Source organism: Crocodylus siamensis, chromosome 1 (assembly GCF_052110815.1).
Source record: "Crocodylus siamensis isolate JL-2025a chromosome 1, ASM5211081v1, whole genome shotgun sequence".
Classification (NCBI taxonomy): Eukaryota; Metazoa; Chordata; order Crocodylia; family Crocodylidae; genus Crocodylus; species Crocodylus siamensis.
In genome coordinates, this window is record NC_143395.1 from 416813314 (window position 1) to 416840680 (window position 27367).

At 46.7% G+C, this 27367-nt stretch overlaps 1 protein-coding gene across 6 annotated transcripts in view; it reads right to left on the reverse strand.

Moving 5' to 3' along the window:
• Positions 1–27367, reverse strand: part of FAM168A (family with sequence similarity 168 member A) — a 343456-nt gene that overhangs the window by 175207 nt on the left and 140882 nt on the right. For all 6 annotated transcript variants that reach the window (XM_090030790.1, XM_090030784.1, XM_090030783.1 and 3 more), the window contains one exon: positions 7287–7374. In XM_090030790.1, coding sequence (XP_089886916.1) covers positions 7287–7374 — 88 coding nt within the window. The remainder of the gene's footprint in view (positions 1–7286; positions 7375–27367) is intronic.

The window sequence follows — 27367 nt, forward strand, 5'->3', positions numbered from 1 at the left end:
AGATAGATAGATAGATAGATAGATAGATATGTAATATTTTAGATATAGATCTCTCTCTCTCTCTCGAGATCTAGAGATGTATCTATCTACCTAGCTAGAGATCCATCTATTTATCTATGGAATATTTTACATATAGATATAGATATATATCTATAGATATATAGAAAAAGGTGCTGTTCTTGTTCAGTTTGAAGTTCTGCCGACCTGATGCTCTATGCTTAAAGAGTCAACTCATTCTAACTTACCTAAGCAGAGGAAACACATCAATAAACCTGCTACATCACTGCAAGTTGTTCTGGGGAATGGTAGAGCTAATGCAGATGACAACATGTGCTTCCTAGATAGATAGATAGATAGATATAGGAAATATACTTATATTTAAATGCTTACATAAATCTGCCTATATATTTAAGAAGCAAATGTTGTCGTCTACATTAGCTCTACCATTCCCCAGAACAGCTTGCAGTGATGTAGCAGGTTTATTGATGTGTTTCCTCTCCTTAGGTAAGTTAGGATAAATTCAGTATTTAAGCATAGAAAGAGCATCAGTTCGGCAGAACTTCAAACTGAATCACAGCGGCATCTTTTTCTTGCGCAAACCTTCGGTAGCTGATTCAGTTCAGAAGAAATTTGGTCCAGTTTCCAAATCCAAATCGAATCAGGAGACCAATTAAAAGCTGCAAATTGAATCAGAAGCCTCCGAATCGATTCAGAAAGGATTCGGCCCCGATTTGGAGATTCGGCCATAGACTAAACAGGCAGCAGCCCTCACCATACTGCACACAGCTGCCTCCAGCTGGTAAGTCTGTTGTGGTGAGTGGAGGGAAGGGGCATGGGGTGGGGGGTGCAGATTAATGCCTCCACAGCGAGGGAGGGATTGGAGCTGTGGTTGGGACAAGCTGCCCAGCTGGGGCGCGGAGGGAAGAGGGACTCAGGGAGGGGGGCTCCCGCCACTGCGAACCACCAGTCCGGGAAGGCATGAGAGCAGACGTGTGCCCCTGGATCTGCATGGGGCAGGCTGGGCCGGGCTGCACTCCGGGAGGCTAGCCCCAGCCGCCCGCCACCAGGCTGCACTCTGCAGGGCAAGTGGAACCAGGGCTGCGCTCTGGGCAGCTAGCTGCGCCACGGCTCAGAGCACGGCCCTGGCTCCACCCGCCCTGCAGAGTGCAATGGAGCAGGGGCTATTGGGGGGCTGCAGCCACTTTAAAATTCCCCATAGCCACTGCTGCCGGACCCGGTCCAATCCAGGTGCACATGCCCACCCCCATGCCCTGCCACTGCTTGCCCAGGGGGGCGAAGCCGCAGCTTGTCCAGGGGGTGCAGGGAGGCTGGGTGAGCAGTAAGAGGGCATAGCCCCCCACTCCCAGCGCCTTCTGCCGCCTGTCCGGAGCACAGCCCAGCCCAACCTGCCCCATGCAGATCTGGGGGCACACACCTATTCCCATGCCCTCCCAGACTGGTGGCACGTCATGGCACACAATGGCAGGAGGCCCCCTCCCCGAGTTGTACACTCCTTTGCCCCGGTTGGGCAAATGGCATCAGAGCATTGCCCCCACTCCCACCGCTGCCGTGCCCACATCCCGCACCCCCATGCCCCGGCTGGACAAGCAGCTGGAGTGCATAGCCCCCGCTCCCTGTGCCTTCCACCACCCGCCAGAGTACATCCTGGCTCATGCCTGCTCTGCGCAGATCCAGGGACACATGCCCTCCTGGACCTGTGGTGTGCAGTGGCAGAAGCCCCCTCCGTAAGTCCTGCACGTCCCCCCGCCAAGGTTGGGCAACTTGTCCCAGCCTCAGTCCCAGCCACAGCCCCAATCCCTCCCTCGCTGTGGGGGCATTGATCCTACCCCCACATACCCCTTCCCTCCCCCCCTCCACAACAGACTTACCAGCTGGAGGCAGCTGTGTTCAGCATGGTGAGGACTGCTGCCTGTTTAGTCTATGGCTGAATCTTCAGATCCTATTCAGCCAAATCGAATTGGGACAGTGATTCGAATCTCCAAATTGAATTGCTGTCCCTCTGAATCACCCCAATCCGAAGCGAATACTTGCCACTTCGCACAGACCTACTATGAAATCCTGTTTGGCTAGTAAAGGCAATAGCCCTGCTTTGATACCCTTGTACCAGATAATCCTCAGGACTTTGTCATAAAAATTCAATCCACTGACTGCTTCCTGGGTAAGCAACATAAAATCCCAGGACTGAATGCGACTCAGTCCCTAATTCAAATTCACGCTGTAGCCATCTGAATTGTACCCCCCCACCCATTATGTTTTCAGCCACATTCCTAAGGACCTTGTTAAACTCGTCCACAACTGAATTTTGCCTCCAATTTCTCCTTTCAAGGCTTTCTCCTACTCACTGGGGTCCTCGACCTATACACAGGAAGGTCATCCCATGGCCTAATTAGCTGATGTGCAAATGTGCTTGGTCCATGAATTCTTTGCAATTCAGCCCCAAGCCCTCTTAAAATAAAAGCTTCGTCCTCAAAGCCCAAGAGCTTGACCCCTCTCCTTTTACCACTATCTCTGCTAGTGGAAACAAAAGACTAAAACAGGTGAATGGCCATGATTTGGGGGAGAGGCTGACTAACCCTACAATTAGGTACTGAATACCCCGCAGCCGGCAGGTGTAAGAGGACCCTTCACAATGCCAATTCTAATCAAACCTTTATTGCTCCAACCACGTGTGCCATCCCCTGGAGCTCCATTGTTCAGCTCCCAAATGGTGGGAGGCCAACAGGGTGGAGGCAGATCTACGGAGAACACAGCTGGAGCAATGGATCTGGTGTACAAGGGCCATGGCAGGTTTTTCTCTAACACAAACATAAACCTCACAGTGACTGGGACAAAACCAATGGGGCTTTTTAGACTGTGCACTTTACATAGAAGGTAATTTCCCCTTACTGCTGCTATTTGAAGCTTTCAGCATATAGTTAACTCATTCAAGAGAGAGAGGAACCCTTTAAAAAAGTCTCCTTTTGCAAAGGTTAGGGGAACTAGCACTACGGTCTGCATCTCGGTTCTCTGAAATGCCAGGGAGGCAGCATATGAAACGGCCCAGATTTGTGAGCTCCGCTTTTAAACTGACTTATACTGGAAGGTAGAAAAAAAACATGCACGCACACACACAAAATTTAAATGAGACACAAATAGGCCTTTTCTCAAAACCATCTTTGTGCTAGAAAACATGAAATAACTGTTGCTTTCCAGGATAGGAAAATAAAAACACATTGATAAGCTCTTTCTATCACCTTCGTATTGCTGGAATATGAAATCTCCCCATAAAATGGTGCCATTTCTGATGAGACTATCATTCATGGAGAATCAGTACAAAGACACAAATGCCTTGACAATGAAACCTAGGTTCCCTTGAGCGACAGTATCTCCAACAGAGCAGCAGGCATAAATTTAGCAGAAAGGAAAAAAAAATCAAGCGTGAATAGAAGTGGGGCAAAACCCTTTAAATAAGTACTCTTTTATGACACCAAACATCATTCAGGGATGCTCTTAGCTATGCAACCAACTGTTTTGCCTGACTCATCTGAGCACCCCCTGAAGTCAATGGGAGTATTTGTGAATAAAGTGAGCAAGACTTAGCCCTTGATGTACAACTTGGTTTATTGTGGATGATCACTTTACTTTTCTCCGCAAAAGCACAGTCCCTGCTATCTCATACCTTGGGAAAAATCCACACACACAACCCACTATATAAGACTGAAGGGGGATAGACATACCAGAAGATATTTAGTAAATAATGGCATATCCCTCCACGTAGCCATCCAGCAGTGCATTAACCACAGATGCTGTACTAGATTTTTTTTTTTTGGTCCCCTTATACTTGGATGCGTTAACAAGATTGTACAGGATCACAATGTGATCACAAGGATCTCATTTAGCCTCACATGAACAGCAAGATTAAGCAAGTAAAAAGTACTAAGTACTTAATCTTGCTCTTCCTGTGAGGTTAAATGAGATCCTTGATCTACTGTTTTCAGTAAAATAATTACTTTATGGACTGCTTACAAAAAACAGTAGGACACCTGTTAGCAAACACCACGGGCAGTCAATAACCCAGGCCACACCCAAGTTGATCTTATTTTTTTCTGCTCATTACTTTTCCCTCTCCTTCATAGGTGCCTATAACTGGGGTAGTAGTTACACAGCCATTACCATGAATAGGTGGGCTCCTTTCTCAGTTACTAGTCCAAACAAAAAGATGATAGTTTTAAACTAGTCCAAATAACATTTTTATCAGTGCAAGAAAAAGCTTCGACAGTCGGACAGAACGGCCACTGGTGTCTAGAGTCCTTATCGGACCCCAGCAAGGGATGGGTGAAGGAGAACAGGCTCTGTGCTACCTCGTGATGTACAAGGTGGGCTTCAAAGTTTCTATGCTGCATAAGGTTACCTAGACCCCAATGCACATTTAAAGCAGTAGAGTTTAAAATGTTCAATATAATCCCTATTGCACATTCCCAGAGCAATCAGTTCATCGATCTGGATTCCAGATCACGTGTGGCAGGCTGCCATCTCGACGTACGCTGCCTGGTGGCATGGCCTGGCCTTGGAGGCACCTGCTCTCAGTTTACCCCTCGTTCCCCTAACAACATATTTAGCATTCTCCTTCCTGCAGGTCTTGGAAATGGGAAATTCTTTATGAAGACAGTCTCCTTTGGTGCTTCCAGTTCTCCCTTGCCTTAGCAATGCAGACTTTCTCCTCCCCCTCTGATACCGGTAAGTCAGGGAGCTTTGGCCCTCGGGTCTGGACACAACTCCTTTCCCTTCAGCTGCAGGACTCCATGGCCTGCCTTCCTGGGGCTGTACAGAGATTCAAGAAGACTGCCCTTCCTCACCACCAAGTCTTCTTCCTTTGGCTCTTTCTGATCCCAGGGAGCCATTTCCTGCCTTGACACTCCCCTACTTTTCAGCTCTGTGGACCATTGTTCAGATTAACGACTAATCCCTATTTCCCAGCTAATCTTTTATTTTTTTGAACGCCTGTTTCTCCAGCTCAGCCTTAAAAGGGAAACACAAACCTATTACACCATATCATCGTCACAGCAAGTCTTATCACGTAGGTGACACTTGTTTTCCATCATGCTAATATTTTGATTTGTACTTCATAGAATCACAGAGAAGTCAGGCTGGAAGGGACCTGCAGAGGTCATCTCGTTCGACCCCCTCCCCTGCCTGCACCCTATCCAAACCGTCCTACATAATCCATAATCGAACCTCTTAGTACAACTAGTCACCCCTGACATAACACAAGGCATAACACCCAAACCTACCACAGGGAAAAGCAGGGGAACCATAGCTGCCAAAGTCCCGATCCTGTAAAAGGTTAATGCACGGAAGAAATGCCACCTCCATAAGGAACCGTAATTATTTTAGGCATATTTTCTCCCAACCTCCAGGTCATTAGTCACAGCTGTTTGCCCAGTGCTAGAGATGACCCAGATTCTTAATGAAAGATGCACACGTATGCAGACCAAAAGGCTTTGCAACTGTACATGCCACTTTCTGAATATTGAACTAGAATGCCATTTATTCCAAACAAAGCCGGCTCGTCAAAAATGTATCACACACATCTTCAAATCTTGCTGGGTTACCTTTTCATCGTCATAAAGGACTTGCTTTGTTACCTGTTAATAGCATTACTACCTTCATAACAAAGTCATAATAATGTGAACATTGGCATTCACATTTCACAAAAATGAACAAGAAGCTTGGACAGTATTCTGCAGACTTGTGTCAAAATTTATTGACCCGCTATAGAAATGGAGAGGACAGAACAAAGGTGCCGGACTCTCTAAAGCACTTTCGAAGAAGGAGAAAGAACAGCCTGCTGCGCAAGTTCATCAAATTTGCTGGGCATTCCTCAACATGATGATGGCTGGTTTATTCCTTCTTTCCTGGAAATTTCAATTTTGCTTTAAAAATAAATCAAAGGCTAAGACCCAAAGACTTTGTTTTCTATTTTTTTCCTACTGGAACAATAGTGAAGTTAATACTGGTGATAGGCATGAAAAGGGATGTGTGCTGCATGAAGATCAATATTTGATCAAAACCACCCCTAGACTATTTACAGTGCATTTACACAAGATTGATTCATTACAAAATACTACAGGATTTCCAAATAAAAATGTTTCCTCCACAACCTTAACCAGGAACCTGCACCTCACCTTAATTTGTTTCTTAATCTGCCTGAACCTTTTGCAATCTTTGTTTCCCCTACTGTCAGCAACGGTGGGCAGGACAGGAGTCTAAAACAGCTATCACGGGCTACAAATATTTAGGGATCAATATTTTAGGGGTAGAAAAGTGCTTCCTGAGAATATTTTGGATTTGCTGACTGGACACTAAGCCAAGAAACCCATCAGCTTCCCTACTAGGTTTAGAAAGTAATGAAATTAAGATCAGCTAAGCCCACTTCAATTGACTGCTATTTCCCTTAAATGTCCTAAATGCACATGCAAATGAACTGACTCATGAATTTGCAGACTAATTCTCTTTACCTTGCATTCTCCTATGCTGAGCTCTGATATGCTCGCTGGACACTGTCTCTTCTTTCCACTCCGGACCAGACCTCTAGCAAGCCACCTAATTCATCTTCCCCGTCTCCACCTCAGCTGAACCCTCCTCCCTCTCCCTTGTGCTGTCTTCTTCCTTTACCTTTGTTCAGTACTATCTCCTCCTCCAGTATCTTAGGTCTCCTCATGCTGAATAAAACTGACCAAAATGCCAGTCTTCCTGCAGAACTGGCAAAGACGGATATCAAGAGAAAGAGGTTTTATTCATGTCCATGCATTTCTTCCATGAGCTTCACTCCTGCTCAAGTCACCCGCTTCAACAATGGACTTACACCATAAAAGAGTTTGAAACAGGCATTTGTGACATCTGGAATCAGCCAGAAAGTCTTCAAGGAGAACTGTTAGATGCTCCCTGGAGATTAAACAGATCTGGGATTGGTAAGGGGGAGGAGGAGGGAATTTGTGCCTAATGCTGCTAAGAAAACACAGTGTGAAAACAGAAGGGGGCAAGAAAACAGCAAGTTTGCCTCCAAAGCAAAAATGGGTGCTGAACACCGGGCTGTTTTGTGAAAATGCCAGGAACGCAATGAGGTCTTAGATGGTGCTGACCCCTTCGTTATAGCCATCCGCTGCACAGAAAGCCTTTCAGCGTGAATAACTAGACCAGAAAAGACTTCACCTATTGATCTTCAGTTGCCCTGACCACAAAATACCAAATGTCAGAAAAAGAGTCACTTTAAAGCTGAACCTTACCTGTATAGGCCATGTTCTTAGGGTTTCCATAGGGAGCCCCAGGTTGAACGGGGCTGTAAACAGGATTCATTGTGGAAGACTGGGAACTCTAGAGGCAAAAAGAGAAAAGCACAGTTGAAAAGACAGTCTCATTTTACCTTGACACTCGCCCTCTTTTGAAAGGTCTTTGGCGCGTGCTTTACGACAGCTCGGCCACATTATTATTCAAGCCACAGAGCTGCACAGAAAGGGATTTACAACGAGACAGTACAACCGGACAGCGGATTTGATCGTTCAAGTTTCAGATCTTTCAATTAAGTCCCTTACCTTCTTCACCCTTGTATGCCCTGCCTACAAATGCATCTAAAGCAGAGCAGCCTCATATAACCCGACTTTCAAAGTGTTCAAAATTTAAGATCCAATTTTTAGCATTACAGTGTAAGAGGGGACAGAAAATAAAGCTGCTGACTTAGCCATTTAGTTGCCCCACTGCTGGGAGCTACTGCTTTTTGGGTACTAAAAAAAAAAAACCTGACCAAAACACCACCAACTAGCCTGTCCAAAGGTAGTTTCATAGATTTCATAGACATCAGGGCTGGAAGGGACCTCGGAAGATCACCGAGTCCAGCCCCCTGCCCAAAGGGCAGGAAGTCAGCTGGGGTCACAGGATCCCAGCAACATAAGCATCCCATTTGCTCCTGAAGGCACTCAAAGTAGGTGCTTGAACCACCTCCAGCGGCAGGCTGTTCCAGACCTTGGGGGCTCGGACAGTAAAGAAGTTCTTCCTTATGTCCAGCCTGAAACGGTCTTGGAGGCGTTTGTGAGTGTTCGACCTCGTCATCCCTTGGGGTGGCAAAAGACCACTCCCTGCTGGCGATGCTAAGGTGTCTTCTGTTTAGCTGAAGCAGCCTTGTGCCTGGGACAGCGCTGCCATTGCAACCTCCGGAAAAGATCAGTCTTAACGTTGGTCCTTCAGCAGAGCGCAGGGTGCGCTAGCGGGGTGTTTCTCAACCTGGGGGTCGTGAATATTTCAAAAAGACACGAGCAAGTCCCGGAAAAACGAGGGCAGGTGTGGGTTTCCCCTGGCAGCCTGCACGGGGCTGCCTGGGGTGACTGGCAGCAGCGGGCGCATGTGCAGGGGCCTGAGCATGCTGGAGCTGGGTGAAGGTGGCTGGGCACCCAAGCTGCAGCAGGGTAGGGAGGCTGGTGGGGCTGGGAGGAGGTGCCTGCCCCTCCCATGGGGGGAAGGGGGTGAGGACCTGCATGGCTCAGCTGGCAGCACCAGGGCCAGTGCCCGTACTTGAAGGGGAAGGGTGGCCAGGAGACACTGCTCGGGAGGGCAGGAGGGGCCATGACCAGGCTGCCTGGAGCGGTGCCGGAGCCCCAGCCCAGGACAGGGGGTGCCACAGGGCTCTCCTCCTCCTCCTTCAAAGCTGTGCCAGGGCTGGATTGGCACCACTGCCACCCGCATGAGCCGGAGCCACTGCAGCCACCACGCTCCGGCCCGTGCGGGAGATGGGCAGCTGCAGGCCCCCTCCAGGAGGCTGCAGGGTGGGAGTGAGGGGCACCAGCAGGGCCAGGGGGATGTGGGCCAGGCCACTGATCTTTGCAAATGCGTCCTGGTATGAAAAAGGTTGAGAGACTAGCATATTATTTATGGGCTTGGTGCAATTGCAAATGGAGACAGTCACTGCCCCAGACCTAAAATGACCAGTAAGATTTGTAACAGCACTTCTACTCATTATCCTTCTAATAAAGATGATTAAATGGTGCTAGGTTATCTTTTCCTAAGCTTTTATTTAGAGGAAAGCAAGTAACCTGGGAATTTGTGTCTAGTAGCTGTCAGGTAAGTAACTGCTCAGTTAATTATCTTAATGAAGCACATTCTCAATTCTGATTAATGGGAAAAAATCAGTCATTAAGCTTTATTAGGTAACACATTTGTCACTAGAAATCTGTGGAGCCTATTTCAGACCTAGAGACCAACACGTTTTCTTCAAATTGTTGTGGGTTTTTTTTAAATGTATTATTTACACTCCATAAAGTCAAACTGCTCCATCCCAACTAGTCTTTCATGATTGATGTGTAATTTGTTAGATCATTAACTTCTTCAGTTTTACCTCAAGATAGTAAACAAGTCAAATGTTAAATGCTAACAACAATTGGCTTGACAATTACTGCTTAATTAATTAGCTTTCCCTCCATCCCAAGTTAGCATTGGAGAAGCAATTCTCTCAACCAAGAGAAGACAACCCAAGCGGTAAAAGATGCAAGGAGGAAAATGCCCCCGAATTTGGAGACCGCCATTTATAAGAGTGGAGCAGATCGAAGCAGTAGCGGCTTCCGCCATTCAGAGGATCAACAGGGAAAATCCTTGCAAAGCATTTGCGTACGTGAAACATTAGGGTTGGGGATTTACAGAGGAGCCTCAGGATTTGATGGTTGTAACTCAGCCCTCCTACTCGCCTGCCGTACTGCGAGTGACCCTATCGACAAGTCCTGTTAACCTGAAACCCTAGCGTGCCCGGGCAATGTGACAACTGCGTTTGCTGTTGGGTTCGTAACACAGACCTCCCTGACTCCTGAGCATTTCAGATGCCCAACCAGAGCGCTGCGTGGATGCTGTTTTCCACATTACTTTCAGCTTAAAGTGAGAAAAACCAATCGGATTGATCGCAAAATCAATTAGCAGAGGCCAGCCTGAATGTCTGAAGGCAAGATGGAGTTTATTTGAATTTCTGCACATGTATACAGATCATTTTAAACATGCCTGCCTACTTTAATACATGGCCCACCAGTATGCGCTCACATCAACCCAGACCTGTGTGTGACGGCAGGTATTATGCACTGCAAATCCGTGGTGTCACACACAACAGTCAAAATCAGATCAGAACATGCAGAAATGTAATGTCCTCTCCCAGTTGTTTTCAGATGCAGAACGAGCTGAGATACTTCAGCTCAAATGAGTATTTTCTTCAGTAAACTTTAAGTGTCTGACAACAATATGACAAGGGGAAAAGAGAGACAGGTGCTCCATAGCTTCACTAACACAAGGGTAAAATGGCTTGGAGGGACAAAGAGTTAGGAGCTGAGTTACCTATTAATCGACATATAGGTCTGGAGGCCTCAGACTTCTTCCTGGCTAATACTCATTTCTATGAATTTGGGGAAATTCACATCTCCTCTCTGTTTTTGTTTCCCCATCTAACCTAGGATAGTTTGGACCTACAACAAAAGGGTGTTCGAAAGGTTTAGCAGTCATACAACGCTCTGAAGATGAAAAGCAGGGGGAGTTATTACTGAGACATGCAGTTTAGCTACAAGAGCAAGAGATGCTGTAAGAGATCCCGGGAAGAAAGAGAAGGTTGTCACTGCGTCCCATAAAGACTTTTGGACCCTAACTACCAAGTCACAATCACAACTGATATTGAAAGATAGACTGAAAAGCACTCTCCAGTGTCCCTAATAATCCATGCCTGGCTGAAACAGCATGCCACTAGCTCCCGCCAGAGCCACTGCAGTGCCAGGGCACAACCCTATCCAAGGCACATTTACCTACCTGCATCGCAGGGCAACACTGTGTGCCTCACACGTGGGAACCACTGCAATCCCCTGCCAGCCACATTTGAGTGGGCGCAGAGAGAGGACTTTATGGCGTGCCTGTCAATCTGAGTCGGTGAGGGCTCACACTGGCATAGCCTTCCCCAGAGATGTGCGGTCGGAGGACACTCTGTGTCAGGGCGAGATAGCATGCACAGACACAGACTTACTCGCTCACCTGTTCTCACTGGTGGCAGATCAAGGAGCAACGGGCTCAAGCTGTGCTAAGTGACTTTTAGGTTGGATATGAGGAAAAGCTCTCTCACTGGGAAGGTGGTGAAGCACTGGAACGGGTTACCCAGAAAGGTGGTGGACTCTCCATCCTTGGAGGTTTTTAAAGACCCGGCTCAACAAAGCCCCGACTGGGATGATGTAGTTGGGACTAGTCCTGCTTTAAGCAGGGGTTGAACTAGATGCGACCTCCTGAGGTCCCTTCCAACCCTACCTGGAAAAGACCTGGGAGAAGCAAGCAAGAACAGGAGGCTACAAAAGCACAGGGGGAAGGTGCCAAGTCAGGACTGCTTAGCTGAGCTCTAGGACAGAGGCATGCAGTAGGAGATGAGGGAGGTGGGAGCAGGAGGGAAACAAAAAATAACTGGGGTAAATGTGCAGGGAAAGGATATACCCGTCAATCTCTGGCTCCGTAGCAGAGGGGGTCCTCTCCCTTGCACAGCCCCAGCCTTGTGACACTGGCTGCAGAAGGAAAAGCAGGAGCTACTATAGTCAGGGTAGACAATAAAGTTACAGTCTAGCCCAGCATGTCTGCTTCATTCGCTGGCAAAATCCGTGCACATTCCTATGATGGAAAACATGACCTATGAGCTTTGACCCACTGCTAACTGTTCTGGAGGTCACTACTATTTGTGAGTTATGCAATCGCAGTGCAGGAGACCTACAAACACGTCCCCTGGCAGGCAGCACGGTCAGGAACAACGGACAGGGAAAGCACGAAATCAGCAAAATTAGGACGCTAGATTTCAAAAAGGCGGATTTCATCCGACTCAAGGACCTAATAGGTTTGGTGTCATGGGAGGAACAGATGGAAGGATAAAGGTGCCCAGGAGGGCTGGGAGCTCCTAAGAGGTGCAGTGTTGGAAGCCCAACAAGAAACTATCCCGACACAGAAGGTGATAGCCCCTCTATGCTCGGCACTGGTTAGTACTGAAGTACTGCATGCAGTCCTGGGCTCCACATTTTAAAAAGGACGTAGAGAAGTTACAGAGGGTCCAGAGGCAGGCAAAAAAGATGATCAAGGCTTGGAAGGCAAGTCAAGAGGAGAGGCTGCAGGAATCAGACATATTCAGCTTGTGGAAAAGCACTTGAGGGGACATGACAGCAGTCTTCAAATATATGAAGGGCTGCCATCAAGAAGAGAGAAAGCACCTTTTCTCTTTTGCTGCAGAGGAGGATGTGGACCAATGGCTTGAAGTTGCATTAAAGTACGTTCATAGTGGATATCCAGAAAAACTCTGTCGCTGTGAGAATAGGGAGGCAGCAGAACAGCTGCCTAGGGATGCTGTGGACTCTCCATTGCTGGAGGTGTCCAAGAAGAGGCTAAACAGCCCGTGGTCAGGGATGATCTAGGTGTAGCGATGCCTATTTTCTGCATTGGGTATTTCCCATGGTTCTGAGCTTTGCTGACTGCTTCCCCACCCTTTTTTCTGCTATACGTGTCAGGGTGTTTTTAAGCCCCCCCAGAGGCATTGGGTGTTGGGTGCAGCTGAGGCTGGGGACTTGCAAGGACATCTCTTGCTAGGAGCAGAGCCGGAGGTTCCTGGTTAGAGGGCCGTGCTCCTCCGCTTGGGGTCAGACCAACTTCATAACTGGGGTCAGGAAGGAATTTTCCCCATGGTCACACTGGTACAGGTTGCGGGCGTTTTTGCCTTCCTCTGTAGTGGGGGACGTGGCCTTCTACCCAACACCTCTTGAGCGCATATTGCCATCACTTCATCGAAGCAGGACATTGGCTGCTGTGGTTCCCCCTGCTTTACCTGTGGCAGGTTCAGGTGTGAGGTCTGCGTTGTGTCAAGGTTGGTGGTAGCCTTGTAGAGTTTAGATTATGATTGTATGGGATGGTTTGGCTAGGGATGATCCCGCCGTGCAGGTCCCTTCCAGCCCCACAGGGAAAACCAGGAAACCTGGATTCTGCCACTTGCTTCCTGTGGGACCCTGGGCAAGTCTTTTGTCCCTCTGTACCTACATCCCCCGCTCTCAGGCTCTACTTGCTTTGTCTAGTTTGCAAGCTCCCTCAGGGCAGGGAACTGCTTCATTATAGGGCTGGTACAGTGCCCACTACAAGGGGTCCCCAGTTTCAGATGGCGCCTCTAGGCAGCACCACAATACACAACTATGATCCTAACACTTCAAGCACAGATTACACTTTGGGTGCTATATAAATAGAAAAAACAAAGAGAAGAAAAGCCCTTTTTTGAGGATTTAAAGAAAACCTTTTCTGTGGCACAGATTTCATAGACATCAAGGGCTGGAAGGGACCTCATGAGATCATTGAGTCCAACCCCCTGCCAGAGGCAGGAAGTCTGCAGGGATTAAATGATCCCAGCACGATAAACATCCACTGCATTAAGATAAAAAGATCCCGGTTGCGTTAAGGTTTTGAGCATATTGCAGAACAGAGGTTTATGCCTCTCCCCCTGTTTGGTTGTGCAGGGCTTCTAATTCAAGCGAGCATGAGAGAATAAATGTAACCTGTATTTTGCAGAAAGGGTTTCCTTCTTTTCAACCTTGTTTAAAAGCATTTGGGTTGGCTTCCGATATATTCGAAGCACAGGATCATTCAAATGTATGAATGGCATCGTTTAAAAAGCACTGTTGAAATGGAACTAGAACAAGAGTAGCAAAATGAACCTGATTTCAGTATCGTATTTTTGATGCATATCTGTGGGCACGAATCCACAATAAAAACATTAATGGGCATTCACTGTGAACAGCCAAACAAAAGCATCACTATAGTGCCTGCATCTTCCACAGCTTCCCTGTCCCCATGGTGCCCGTGCACATTGCTTAGAAGCTGCTCAAACTCGACCCGAAGAGTCGAAGAGGTAAGAATCCCAGAAGAGATGCCATGGGAATCACCGGTGAGCAAACAATCCCAGAATACTTCCCTGCTGTAACCTGGTTACATTTTTATCTATTTTATCTTTCCAGTGAAAGTGCATGACATGTTTCCAGCACGCTGGGAAATGACTTCAGATGAAGTGTAAATAGAAATACAGGAGAGGTCAGCCTAGGAGGTGCTCCATCACATCGCTCAGCGGCCCAACATGTCAGTCCAAAAAGGTTTGCCCGGGGTGGGGGTTTGCAGCAGCACCCTCAGACGGGGCTGTATAAAAATGGAAAGGGAAATGCTTGCTCTGTGCGGTGAATGCTGAGCTTGAACTTTCCATGCTATTAAGTGGAGGCATAGTTACACTCTGGTGCTCTCGCCTCTGTGAACAAAAGAGGGCCTCGAGATAGCACGATGAAAGGAGTGTGAAGCTCAGCAGTATGTGCCGCTGCCAACCCACGAGAAGCTGAATCACGGCGGCCTGCTCCGTCTGTCCTCTTGTCCGTTCTGTCCATCTGGACACATCTACGAAGGGATGCCTGCCGTGGTCCTTTTTTGTTTTTATTTTTTAATAAAAAAAAAAAATCGCTCTTCTGCCTGAGCATTTGTTTTTTCAGCATACTATTCTTACAACCCCAACCTAAAATGAAAGAGCACGAAGAACACGCTAGTTTATTTGTGCACTTCACAACACGATCCGGGTAGTCGGCTTCCCCGTTTCCCAGGCAGGCTTTGATCCTGCCTATATTTATGTGCATGAGTAATTTCATGCAAACAAGTCATCCAATTAAGCTCAACGGGACCACTCTTGTGTGAGTGTTTGTGGGATCGGGGTCTTTGGCACCTTCCCTGCTTGCTCTGGATATGTTGCATCAGCGAGAGACGAGAGAGAAAACAAGGAGGAGAATGTCATTTTTCAATGGCACTTGGTATGAGGGGTGGGGGAAAGGACTCCAGGACACGTACCTGAAAGTACTTGTCATGGACTTGGGGTTTTTTTGTTTTAAGCCAACTACATTTTTCCAACTGACAGTGTCCTTCCAAAGATCGTAGGTTATTAGTTGTGCTTCGAAATAACTGAGAGGCATCTCTCTTTGGTTCTTGTTCATCTGAATAAATCAATCTAACATCTGCATTGTGCTGTGTTTGAATTTTTTCTGGATGACCCAGAAAGGAAAGGTGTCTGTTTAAATTTAGACTGTGGGTCAAACTGACTTTCTCACCGTCTTTCCATGGGATTTCAGCTCCTACGCGCCTAAGAGACAGTGGGAATAGGGACCTATGCACATATACCTGAATTTGGGGGTGAATAAAATGGGAATTTCTCCTTTGAGTCTTTGTACTCACAGTCTAAAAACAATTCACACACACACAGAGCTAATAATAAGTGACTGTGACCAAAGAAAGATAAACCAGCAAAATACATTTCTCTCTCGGTCAGAAAATCGCCACTTTAAATTCATTATATACAAATCACATGCTAATGGTATTCTGTCCAAAACCTTCTTTAACACAATAAGACCTTCTGACCTTACATTATGTTTAAATTCCAATAATTTCCTGACAAATTTTCAGTTAAGTCATTTGAAACTTGACCCTCATTTGGGATTCTCCAAAAATAATTAAATTACCTTCTGATTCATCTGGTAAAGGTTAAACTAGGAAAATCAATGAAGCAGTGCTTTCTTCTTCTTCTCCCACCCCCAAACCATGGAAAAGAGTGTGTATAATCATAGGTACGCTTGTATTCAGTAGGTTCCTGCCACTGTAGCCTAATATTTAAGTTGCTTTATATTGCCTAATACAGTTTTTGTATACATTTCACGTGAAGCAAAATATTTAACATGTTCAAGGTCTTTTCAAGACTCTGAGGCTTGTCCTGAAAAAGCCAGGTAAAAGTCAGCTACCGGTGTTTTGTGATCGCCAGTTTATGAGCAATTTAAATGAGAAAACCAAACAACGAGGTTTGGACCGCATATGAACTTGAGAATTTTTGCAGACCACCACCACAGGTTCAGTCTGACATTGGTACCTGCACAATACACCATCTGTTTTGGCTGTTTCTTTAATTGTACATTTTGTGTGCTAAATCTGGCCCCAGCATCATTCTTGCGTCTGAACTGTTTCCTTCTTCCACAGCTTTCTCCATGTCTCAGAAGACCAATGCGATGGCTCACTCTTAAAACTCTGCTTTGTTTTAACCTTATCTTATCCAGATTCTTACTATCATCTACAATTCCAGCTTTCCAGACTACAGTGCATATATGATGTTGCTTCATATATACAGGTCTTCCACAGACCGCCACATCGACTTTTCCATTAATTTCAGAATACAATTATACTAATTATTTATACAACACCCAAAAAGCACCAGTTTAGTAGCTACAGCCAAGCAGGATACAGTTCTCCCATAATGTAGACTCTTTTACTACCTTGGGGGTCTTCAAGAGGAGGTTGGATAGATATCTGGCTGGGGTACTATGGTCCCAGCACTCGTTCCTGCCCAGAGCAGGGGGTTGGACTTGATGATCTGTTCAGGTCCCTTCTGAACAGAAACTAAGAAACCTATGCAATTAGAGCAAAAGACTAGAGACTTTTTTTTCTCTTTCTGTTTTTTCATGGACTCATCCCAGAACAGCCAGTAGCTTGGTGGTTATAGCACTCACCTGGGATGTGGGAGACAACTGCAAGACCCTGCCCTAAATCAAGCATAACAAGGAGTCTGGCACCTTGATTTAAATCCACGCGCAGTTATTGAACTGTTAGACCTCGACTGGTTTGGGAAGAGACAGTTACCGCACAACCCATTGTGTAGACACAGTTAAAAGCATGTGAATAGGGTAGTTCTCTCTGTGAAGTAGTAACCACACTGATACAAAACACCTTCACATTGGTACAACTTTGCTCAAATTAAGGAGATGGACTGCTTTAACAATACTGGTATAGTTAAGGTGGCACAACCTATGTGTGTAAACAAGGCCTTCCTAGGAAAAACACTGCAAGAAAAGTATTCTGTTGAACCAAACTCATGCGGGCCTGATGCAAGCACTGAGTTACAAGAGTGACAGCAACTTAGACAATAGCAACCCTTCTATTCAAGACTTTCCAATTTCGAGAGTAGAGATGCTAAGAAGAGCATATTCAGAATGTGATATTAGGAAAACAATAAAATGGGAGCAGGGTCATCATCTGATGCAATCAAGTGGTTTAAATAAGGAAATATCAGAGATAGTTAATTCAATGACAAATGTAACAAAGCAGTTACTTTGCTGCATTTATGTAAAAAGTCTCTCTCGCATATTTACAATTCTGGATATGGACAACAGATCCTACCCATTACTTAGAATGAAAATATATTTTTCCTGGGGACTATTTTTTGCCCCATCACTTTTAAATGCATTTCAACAGTTCCTATAGGCTCTCGCGGAGAAGCAGAAACCCTTCTGCATCAGCTGTACCGACAAAACAACCTCTTTGCCCTGTCACCGAGAGAAAACAGACACTACTAGCTGGATGCAGTACAGCATGAGAGTAATAAAACTCTAGTCATTGAGGTGAAGCACATCAGAGTCAAATGTGGAGAGCAAGCAGATACCAAAGGAGAGGGAAGAGGATTAGATGAACAACTGGAAACTCCCACGCAGGTTGCCTTAAGGCAAAGCACTTCAGTAAAGCACTTGACATGTTAAGTCTGAAAAACAAGACATGGAAAATACGGGCAAGAAAGGGCAAAATAAATATATTACAATTATACAAGGCCTTTCATAACAATTCATCCGAGAGACAGATCAGTAAGGCGTGTGTTACGCACTGGGGAGACTGAGGCCGGGAGAGGTTAAGCAGAATTGCTTAGCTTTGCACCGGCAGTCTGCACCAAAACAACAGGCTTGCAACTCTCTTCATCTACCAAAAAACTTTGTCGTTCAGAAAAAAAACAGGCCTGCGTGTCTTTGATCGTGCTAAGAATCAAACTGCTACTTAATAAGAACAAAGCAGCTCTTAACTTCAAATTCACTGGTCTCATGCTGCTCAAAAATTAAAAAATGGGAAAAAAAAACCCTGAACATTAAGTTACAAACATGTATATTCTACTGGGATCCGGAGGTTATAACCAGATTAGGCATCCAGCAATGAAATGTATGAAAACACAGTCAGGGGAAAAATGTCTGCTCTAACCTGAGGAAGACCATACAAAGGAGCGAGCTAACTCTTAAACAGCTTTGTGTATGTTAGGACAGCAAACATCTGCAGTTTTCTAATATTAAAAACGTATAAAAAGCACAAGTTGAAGCCAAGCTGCCACTGCAGCTCTCATTACTTTTGCTACACCCAGCGATAAATTTAAATCATCACTCAGTGGGACCTGATGGTAGTACAAAGCAACAACTGTCTGCTTGTCCAAGGGACAGGAAGAGATCCACCTGACGATGAGAGGGAAGAGCATCTTTGCATTCAGGCTTGCTACCCTGCTGAGGAGGGCTTTAAATGAGGCTTCCCAGAGGATGGAGACCAAAGCCTTGAGGATAGTCGGTGACCTGGAGGAAGCATGAGCAGGACAAGGCAACAAGGAAGGCCTTCTCATTCTTCCTGAAAAAGTAGCGCAATCTGCTGGTTAGTCTCCATGAATGCATGGAGCCTGGGAAGCAAGCAGGAAGGATTGGAAGTCCTTGCACAGTCGTGGAGCTATGACATGACTGGAATAACAGAGACTTGGTGGGGGCTCTCATGACTGGAGCACTGTCATGGATGGGTACAAACTGTTCAGGAAGGACAGAGAGGGGAGAAGAGGAGGAGGAGTTGCACTGTATGTAAAAGAGCCATATGATTGCTCAGAGCTCCACTAGGAAACTGGAGACAGGCCTGTTGAAAGTCTCTGGGTTAGGCTCAGAGGAGACCTTGGGAAGAAAAACCCGCAGCATGCTTATAGGCTTGGCAGTGCTACACTGGCTAGCGCTACGGACAACAGGGACTTGGGGGTCATGATTGACCACAAGATGAAGGTGAGCCTTCAGTGTGATGCTGCTGCTAGTGAAGTGAGCAAAATGCCAGCTTACATCCATAGATGCTTCTCAAGCAAATCCCGGGACGTCATTCTCCCCTTGTATTCAGCCTTGGTGAGGTCACAGCTGGAGTACTGCGTCCAGATTCGGGCTCCACAATTCAAAAAGGATGTGGAGAAGCTTGAGAGGGTGCAAAGGAGAGCCACGCGCATGATCAGAGATCAGGAAAGCAGACCTTATGATGACAGGCTGAGAGCCATGAGGCTCTTCAGCCTGGAAAAGCGCAGGCTCAGGGGTGATCTCATGGCTGCCTATAAGTTTATCAGGGGTGGCCACCAGGATCTGGGGGAACGTTCATTCACTGGAGCTCCCCTATGGATGACAAGGTCAAATGGTCATAAACTCCTCCAAGACCGTTTCAGGCTGGACATAAGGAAGAATTTCTTTACTGTCTGAGCCTCCAAGGTCTGGAACCGCCTGGAATCAGAGGTGGTTCAAGCACCTACTTTGAACGCCTTCAAGAGAAATTTGGATGTTTATTTTGGTGGGATCCTATGACCCCAGCTGACTTCCTGTCCCTTGGGCAGGGGACTGGACTCAATGATCTTTCGAGGTCCCTTCCAGCCCCAATGTCTATGAAATCTATGAGAGAGCAACAAGGGTGATGTGGTGGTGGGGGTCTGCTCTAGACCAGTGGTCTCCAAACTTCTTTGATCACGCACCCCTATCAGTAAAAAATTTTTGAGCATGCACCCCCAGTATATGTTTATTTATTTATTTATAAATTATATACATGTACTACTCGTGTACCGTACGTGACACGTGACCGTCTGACATATGGACCGAGTGAGGGCGCCAGTGTCAATCCATGTATTAAATATTAGTAAAGCTTAATTTCTTTCTTATTTTTTTTAGATAAAAAAATAAATATAAATAGAAGTACTAATATTTTCTTCCCACACCCCAATGGATCGTCTTGTGCACACCCCACTTTGGAGACCACTGCTCTAGACCACGAGACCAGGAGGAAGTGGTGGATGAGGCTTTCTTCAAACAGCTAGTGGAAGTTTCCTGATCACAAGCCCTGGTTCTCATGGGGGACTTGGGTCACCCCGACATCTGCTGGGAGGGCAATACAGCAGTGCACACCAAATCCACGAAGTTTCTGGAGATTGTTGGGGACAACTTCTTGGTGCACATGCTGGAGCAGCCAACTAGGGGCCATGCTCTTCTTAACCTGCTGCTCACAAACAGGGATGAATGGGTGGGGAATGTAGTAGTGGATGGCAGCTTGGGCAGCAGCAACCATCAGATGACTGAGTTCAGGATCCTGAGGAAAGGAAGGATGGAGAGAAGCAGAGTACAGACCTTGGACTTCAGAAAAGTGGACTTCAACTTGCTCAGGGAACTCACGGCCAAGATCCCTTGGGAAGCCAGACTGAAGGGGAGAGGAGTTCAAGACAGCTGACTGTATTTTATAAGAACCTCACTGAGGTCACAGGAACGAACCATCCTGATGAGCAAGAAGACTAGCAAGTATGGCAGAAGACCAGCTTAGCTTAGCAGGGAACTCTTCAGTAAACTAAATCACAAGAAGGAAGCTTACAAAAAGTGGAAACTTGGACAAACAACGTGGGAGGAGTATAAAAGCATTGCTTGGACATGCAGGAATGAAGTCAGGAAGTCCAAAGCACAATTGGAGTTGCTGCTAGCAAGAGACGTGAAGGAGAACATAAAGAGTTTCTACAAGTATGTTGGTAGAAAGAGGAAGGTCAGGAAAAGTGTGGGTCCCTTACTGAATGGGGGAGGCAACCTACTGATAGAAGATCCTCAGGTAATCCATTTCTAAGCACTTGGAGGAGAAGATGATTAGGAACAGTCAGCATGGATTTACCAAGGGCAAGTCATGCCTGACCGACCTGATTGCCTTCTATGATGAGGTGACTGGATCTGTGGAAGCAGGGGAAGTAGTGGGCATGATACCCCTTGACTTTGGCAAGGATTTGATACAGCCTCCCACAACATTCTCACAAGCAGGCTAAGGATGTACATATTGGATGAATGCATTCTAGGGCAGATAGAAAACTGGCTGGATCATCAGGCTCAAAGGGTAGTAATCAATGGCTCAATGTCTAGTTGACAGCCAGTATAAAGTGGAGTGCCCCAGGGGTCAGTCTTGGGGCCGGTTTTGTTCAATATCTTCATCAATGACCTGGAAGATGGCACAGAATGCACCCTTGACAAGTCTGCAAATGACACCAAGCTGGGGGGAGTAGTAGATATGCTGGAGGGTAGGGCTCTAGGATTCAGAATGGCCTAGACAAATTGGAGGACTGGTCCAAAAGAAGTCACATGAAGTTCAATAACGAGAAGTGCAAAGTCCTGCACTTAGGAGGGAGCAATCCCATGCACCAGTACAGGCTGGGGACTGACTGGCTAGGCAGCAGCTCTGCAGAAAAGGACCTGGGGGTTACAGTGGACAAGATGAATAGGAGCCAGCAGTGTGCCCTTGTTGCCAAGAAGGCTAACGGCATCCTGGGCTACATTGGTAGGTGTGTTGCCAGTAGGTCAAGGGAAATGATTCTTCCCTTCTGTTCAGCACTGGGGAGGCCACATCTGGAGTCCTGTGTTCAGTTTTGGGCCCTGCACTACAGAAAGGATGTGGACAATTTGGAGAGAGTCCAGCAGAGGGCAACAAAAATGGTTCAGGGGCTAGGGGACATGACTGGTGAGGAAAGACTGAGGGAACTGGGCTTATTTAGGCTAGAGAAGAGGAGACTATGGGGGGGAATGCATACCAGCCTTCAGCTCCCTGCAGGGGGGTTTTAAAGAGGATGGAGCTGGACTGTTCTCAGTGGGGGCAAATGACAGGACAAGGAGCAATGGGCTCCAGTTGCCATCAAGAGGAGGGTAGTAAAGCATTGGAACAGGTTGTGGAATCTCCATCCTTACAGGTTTTTAGGACCCGAGTAGCCTTTGCTGGGATGATGTAGTTGGGGCTGGTCCTGCTTTGAGCAGGGGGTTGGACTAGATGTGACCTCCTGAGGTCCTTCCAACCCTCATTTTCTGTGATTCTATGATACAAATTAGGTGCGTCTAACAGGTTAGTGAAACAACAAATCAGAGCAGGGCGAAGCACCGCTATGACGGTGGGAACGGAGGGGATGGAGCAGAGGGCTGCCCCCCTTCCACTTGGCCCTGCTCCTTGGAGGCAGCAGAGCGCTGCCATAATGGTGGGGATGAAGGGGACATCATGGCGCCATCCGCCACCACAAAGGAGCAGTGCAGGGGATGAGGGGGGCAAAGCCAGCAGCTCTGGAGGCGGCAGTGGCCGAGGTGCTAGTGGAGGGGGTGGAAGGGGACAGCAGGGGAAGGCCCCCCCAGCTCTTGGGAGGTGGCAGCAGTGCAGGGTGGTGGGGCTCCATCTCCCCCTTGCCACTCCCCCTGTCATTCTTGATGGGCAATTAGCTGGTCTATTTATATGAACTTACTAGGAAATACTCTAGTTGGAGTACTCACGTGATCTCAGCAACCTTTAGTACCCTGCAAGCACATTGCAGAGGTGGAAAAAGACAAAAAAAAAAAACCCCAAAAACCAATAGTCAATCTCACTTTAAAACAGGAAGCGCAACATATTTTACTTCTGAAAAATGTAACAAACAGAAGAGGGACTGCCATAGTTTCTAACATACAACACACCTTTTTCCGAAAACAAAGATGCTGGAAATGTCAATGCACATTATATGCGAGAAATATGGTAGGAGCAGTTTCTGCCGCAACTGGCAAAAGCAAAAAGTGAGATCTGCAGACTCGCGGGGAGCAGAACAATGGGCAGGCTTGGCTCCCTGGAAGCTGCTACTCAGTTACTTATTACAAAGAAAGAATTTTTTTTCATTCTGCTTTTTAAAAAAACAAGGTGTCTATCTTATCCGGGGACGTGTCATAATGCAAGAAAATACAATATGCCTTAAGGGGAAAAGTATGAAGAAACTTAAAAGCATCAGATCAAAGAACCTGACCACAATCAGGGAAGCAAAGATAACACTGGGTTGTGTTAATAAAGGAACAAAACACATTTTATTCAGTGTCCCGCATGCAATCCAAGCACTCAAAGGCACAAGTAACTGAATTATGCTTGAACTTCCATGTGAATACATCAGCGTTACTACTTCCAGGACACAACTACAAATCAGCCTGTAGGATGTCTAGAGCCAGCCATAAGATACTCTTTCACCCAACTACAACTGTTTTGCAACCATTTTTTCCCTTCAAACTGAACAAAAATATGCATTCCTCAGCGTAATAACTTACATCATCAGAGCATGAAGTCGGTCCACAGCTTTACACACATCAGCAGTTTCTTTAACTTGATTACAGAAAAAAAGACTTTAAAATCAATGTTACTGAGTTTTCCCACTCAGCAAAAATAAAATAAAATAAGTCATAAGGAGTGAAAAGAAGCACAAAACATTTCAGACGAAAGGAGGTAAGATGAGTACAAACAGGAGATGAATAGTGAAGTGCCTGCCTAGTCATAACTTTACCTGAGAGAGACCGATTACAGAAGGTAACTTCGGCACATAAAGAAAGCAACACATGTACAACCTACAAAAGGACATTAACAGAAAACTGAGGTTGTGAAGTTTAACACCAGTATTTTAGGAAGTAAGAAAATGACAGGTGACATTTCCTAACGGCAGTGATTGATCTTAATGTTCTCCCAATGTGGGTTTGTTTCATTTTGTGGGGCTTCACTTGGAGATTTTTCTTTTAGACTGCTACTTAAAAAAAAAATAATAATCAGGATGACATGGAGACTCCCATGAGGACTGAGCGGGGATTTGATAGCGGCCTTCAGCTCCTTGCAGGGGGGTTGCAAAGAAGATGGAGCTGGGCTGTTCTCAGTGCTGGTAGATGACAGAACGAGGAGCAATGGGCTCAAGCTGCAGCAAGGGAAGTTGAGGTTGGATATTGGGAAAAACTTTCTAACTAGGAGGGTGATGAAGCACTGAAACAGGTTACCCAAGGGGTTGTGGACTCTCCATCTTTGGAGGTTTTTAAGACCTGGCTAGTCAAAGCCTTGGCTGGGATGATGCAGTCGGGGCTGGTCCTGCTTTGAGCAGGGCATTGGACTAGATGTGACCTCCTGAGGTCCCTTCCCACCCAAGGTCCCTTCCCACCCTCCTTTTCTATGATACCTAGGACTTTTATCCCCAGTACTCAGACATCTACATTGTGTGCTAAAGAACTAATTGGAAGTATTCCTATGCCATTATTCATTTACAGACCACCTACTTAGCAGAGTGATATGTGGTTAACCATTTGCTAGACACTGGAGGAATACTGGGTTCTGGTGGTGCCTCTGGAGATGGGCATGGTCTAATTGTTACAGGCAGAAGAGCCAAGTGTATGCATTTGATATGCACTGAAATCCTTCTGAAAGGCAGAACAGCTTAGGGAGTGAGTCCTGGGGCTGCCACCTTAAAAACAGGGGTTTTAAAGATGCAGGGGTAGCAGTGGACATAGTCTTCCTGGACTGTCGGAAGGCCTTCGACACTGTCTCTCACCCCGTTCTCATTAAGAAACTGGGGGCTGTGGTGTCGACCCCCACACAGTCAGATGTGTCGCCAACGGGCGGGAGGGCCGCACCCAGAGAGCGGTGGTGGACGGGTCATGTTCGACCTGGAGGGACGTGGGCAGTGCGGTCCCCCAGGGCTCGGTCCTCGGCCCCGCACTGTTCAACATCTTCATCAGCGACTTGGACGAGGGGGTAAAAAGCACCTGTTCAAATTTGCTGATGACACTAAGAAGTGGGGGGATGTGGGCATGCTAGAAGGGAGGAATAGGCTGCAATCAGACCTAGACAGGTTACGGGGTGGGCGGATGAGAACAGGATGAGATGCAACACAGACAAGTGCAAGGTGCTGCACCTGGGGGGGAAGAACCAGAACCATACCTACAGGCTGCGCAACTCCCTTCTCGTCAGGGCAGAGGCAGAAAAGGATCTTGGAGTCTTCGTTGATGCCAAGATGAACATGGGCCGGCAGCGTGGGGAGGCAGTTAGGAAGGCCAACCACACCTTGTCATGCATCCACAGATCCATCTCGAGCAGGTCCAGGGAGGTGATCCTCCCCCTCTATGCGGCACTGGTCAGGCCGCAGCTGGAGTACTGCGTCCAGGTCTGGGCGCCGCACTTCAGGAGGGATGTGGACAGCATGGAGAGGGTCCAGAGGAGGCCACTCGCATGATCAGGGGCAGCAGGACAGGCTCCACGGGGAGAGGCTATTGGGCCTGAACCTGTTCAGCCTCCACAAGAGAAGGCTGAGGGGGATCTAGTGGCCTGTTACAAACTAGTCGGGGGGGACCAGCAGGCACTGGGGAAGTCCCTGTTCCCCCGAGCACCGCCAGGAGTGACCAGGAATAACGGTCACAAGCTGGCAGAGGGGAGATTCAGACTAGACATCAGGAGGCGCGACTTCATGGTCAGGGCAGCTAGGATCTGGACCCAACTTCCAAGGGAAGTGGTGCTGGCTCCTACCTGGGGGTCTTTAAGACAAAGTTAGACCAGTGGTCTGCAAAGCAGGGTGTGTGCACCCCAGGGGGTGCACAAGATGATCCATTGGGGTGCGGGAAGAAAATATTAGAACTTCTATTTATATTTATATAAATATACATACATTGGGGGTGCATGCTCAAAATTTTTTTACTGATAGAGGTGCACAACCAAAAAAGTTTGGAGACCACTGGGCTAGACAATCACCTTGCTGGGGTCGTTTGACCCCCATACTCTTCCCTGCCATGGCAGGGGGTCGGACTTGATGATCTGCTCAGGTCCCTTCTGACCCTACTAACTATGAAAACCTGGACCCAGGTTCAAATACAGTTCCTTAACATCACTCCTGCATAAATACTGCATGCCTTTCCAGCTGTACTTTTCCGCTCCTCCAGAGTTAGTTTATTCTTATTTTTCACTCAAAGAGTTTGACTGTAAAAACCTACAGTTGGGTGAATTGCGTAAAGAGCATAACATATCCCCGACCCACAAGATAGATGGATTGTGCTTGCTGGTCACTGGTGGCAACCTTTGAGAAGCCAGGTTTTAATGCTGCCTACAGATTAGGAGCTCTCAGATTTGCAGGGGAGGCGGAGGGGTTTCAGCAGACAGAGCGCTAGTTTATTACGGTTATTATACTGAAAAATTATGTTCAATTCAGTTGCTCAAAAGCAGCTGTCACAAAGAAATGCTGACCTGTTTACTTATGAACCACAGCAAACTGTGAATCCACGCTTTGGATTTAACTTCAGGAGTTAGAAGGTAAAGAAGTTTAATCTTGATCCCATTCACAACTGGGCACTCGCTATACTCTCAGACTAGGCCGATGGCATATTCCAATCGGTATCTTCTTTGCAGCTTTTCCTCTTGAAACACCCGCATTTGCTCTGCTCTCAGAATCCAAACCTCCAGTGTTGTCTGTTCCAGCTGGGCCGCGTCCTCAGGAAATCAGTGATTAACTCGATTCTTTTATCTTAATGATTCTGACTCATCACGTTTTGCCAAAAATACTTCTCTGGGACATGAGCATCTTGATGACAACTCCTCTGTTTCCTTCTCGTGAAGTCCTTGCACATGTTCCCTTGTCTTCCAAGCAGCAATCAGTCCAGCATACACCATTCTGGTCACTTCATTTCCCTCGTGTTTCCTCTGCCTGTGGACAGCTCAGCCCCTATTCAGTATATGCTGCAACTGCTTCACTTCTCAATCTTCATTTTGCCTCTCCAGTACTAGGCAACATAGATGCACAGATTCAGTTTTGCTGTAACTGGTCTTGACAGCTCTTATGTCTTCCACCCTTCTGCTCTTCCTTTGGCAGAAAGACTCATATCTTCTCATTTGCAACAACGCAAGAGTTAACTCCTACTTTCAACAGCACTGTCAAAAATTACTAGGCCGAGCATAAATGTACTCACCCTCCACAGGCACGACAATGATAAAATGCCGATGCCGTGGCCCCTCGTCAAACAAAATGATTCGCTTCAGGAGAACAGATACGAACAGTTTTGCGAGGCTGATTGGAAGGGACGCTACTGAACAACCGAACGCAAGATCTCCCTACCTTTGATTTGTGGGAATTTAGGGAGGAATTTCTCCTGGATTCGAAAGATCTCTCTGGGAACACATCACTGTGCTGGAGGAAAGGGGCAGAAAACTGCTCTGTTAGTTGAACCAGGTCTTATTCTTTGAGCTGCTTTCGGCACGCTCCTGATCTGTCAGTGTTACTAACCCCACCCTCCTTTGACAAGTCAAATTTCAATGGCAAGCTACTCAAATGTTCCCAAAAATATATATATAAGGACACAAGAAAAAAGTGGCAGTGTTTTTCAACTTCCAAGCACTAAATATTTATCAAGTAATCCATCACTTCAGCCATCTGATTTTT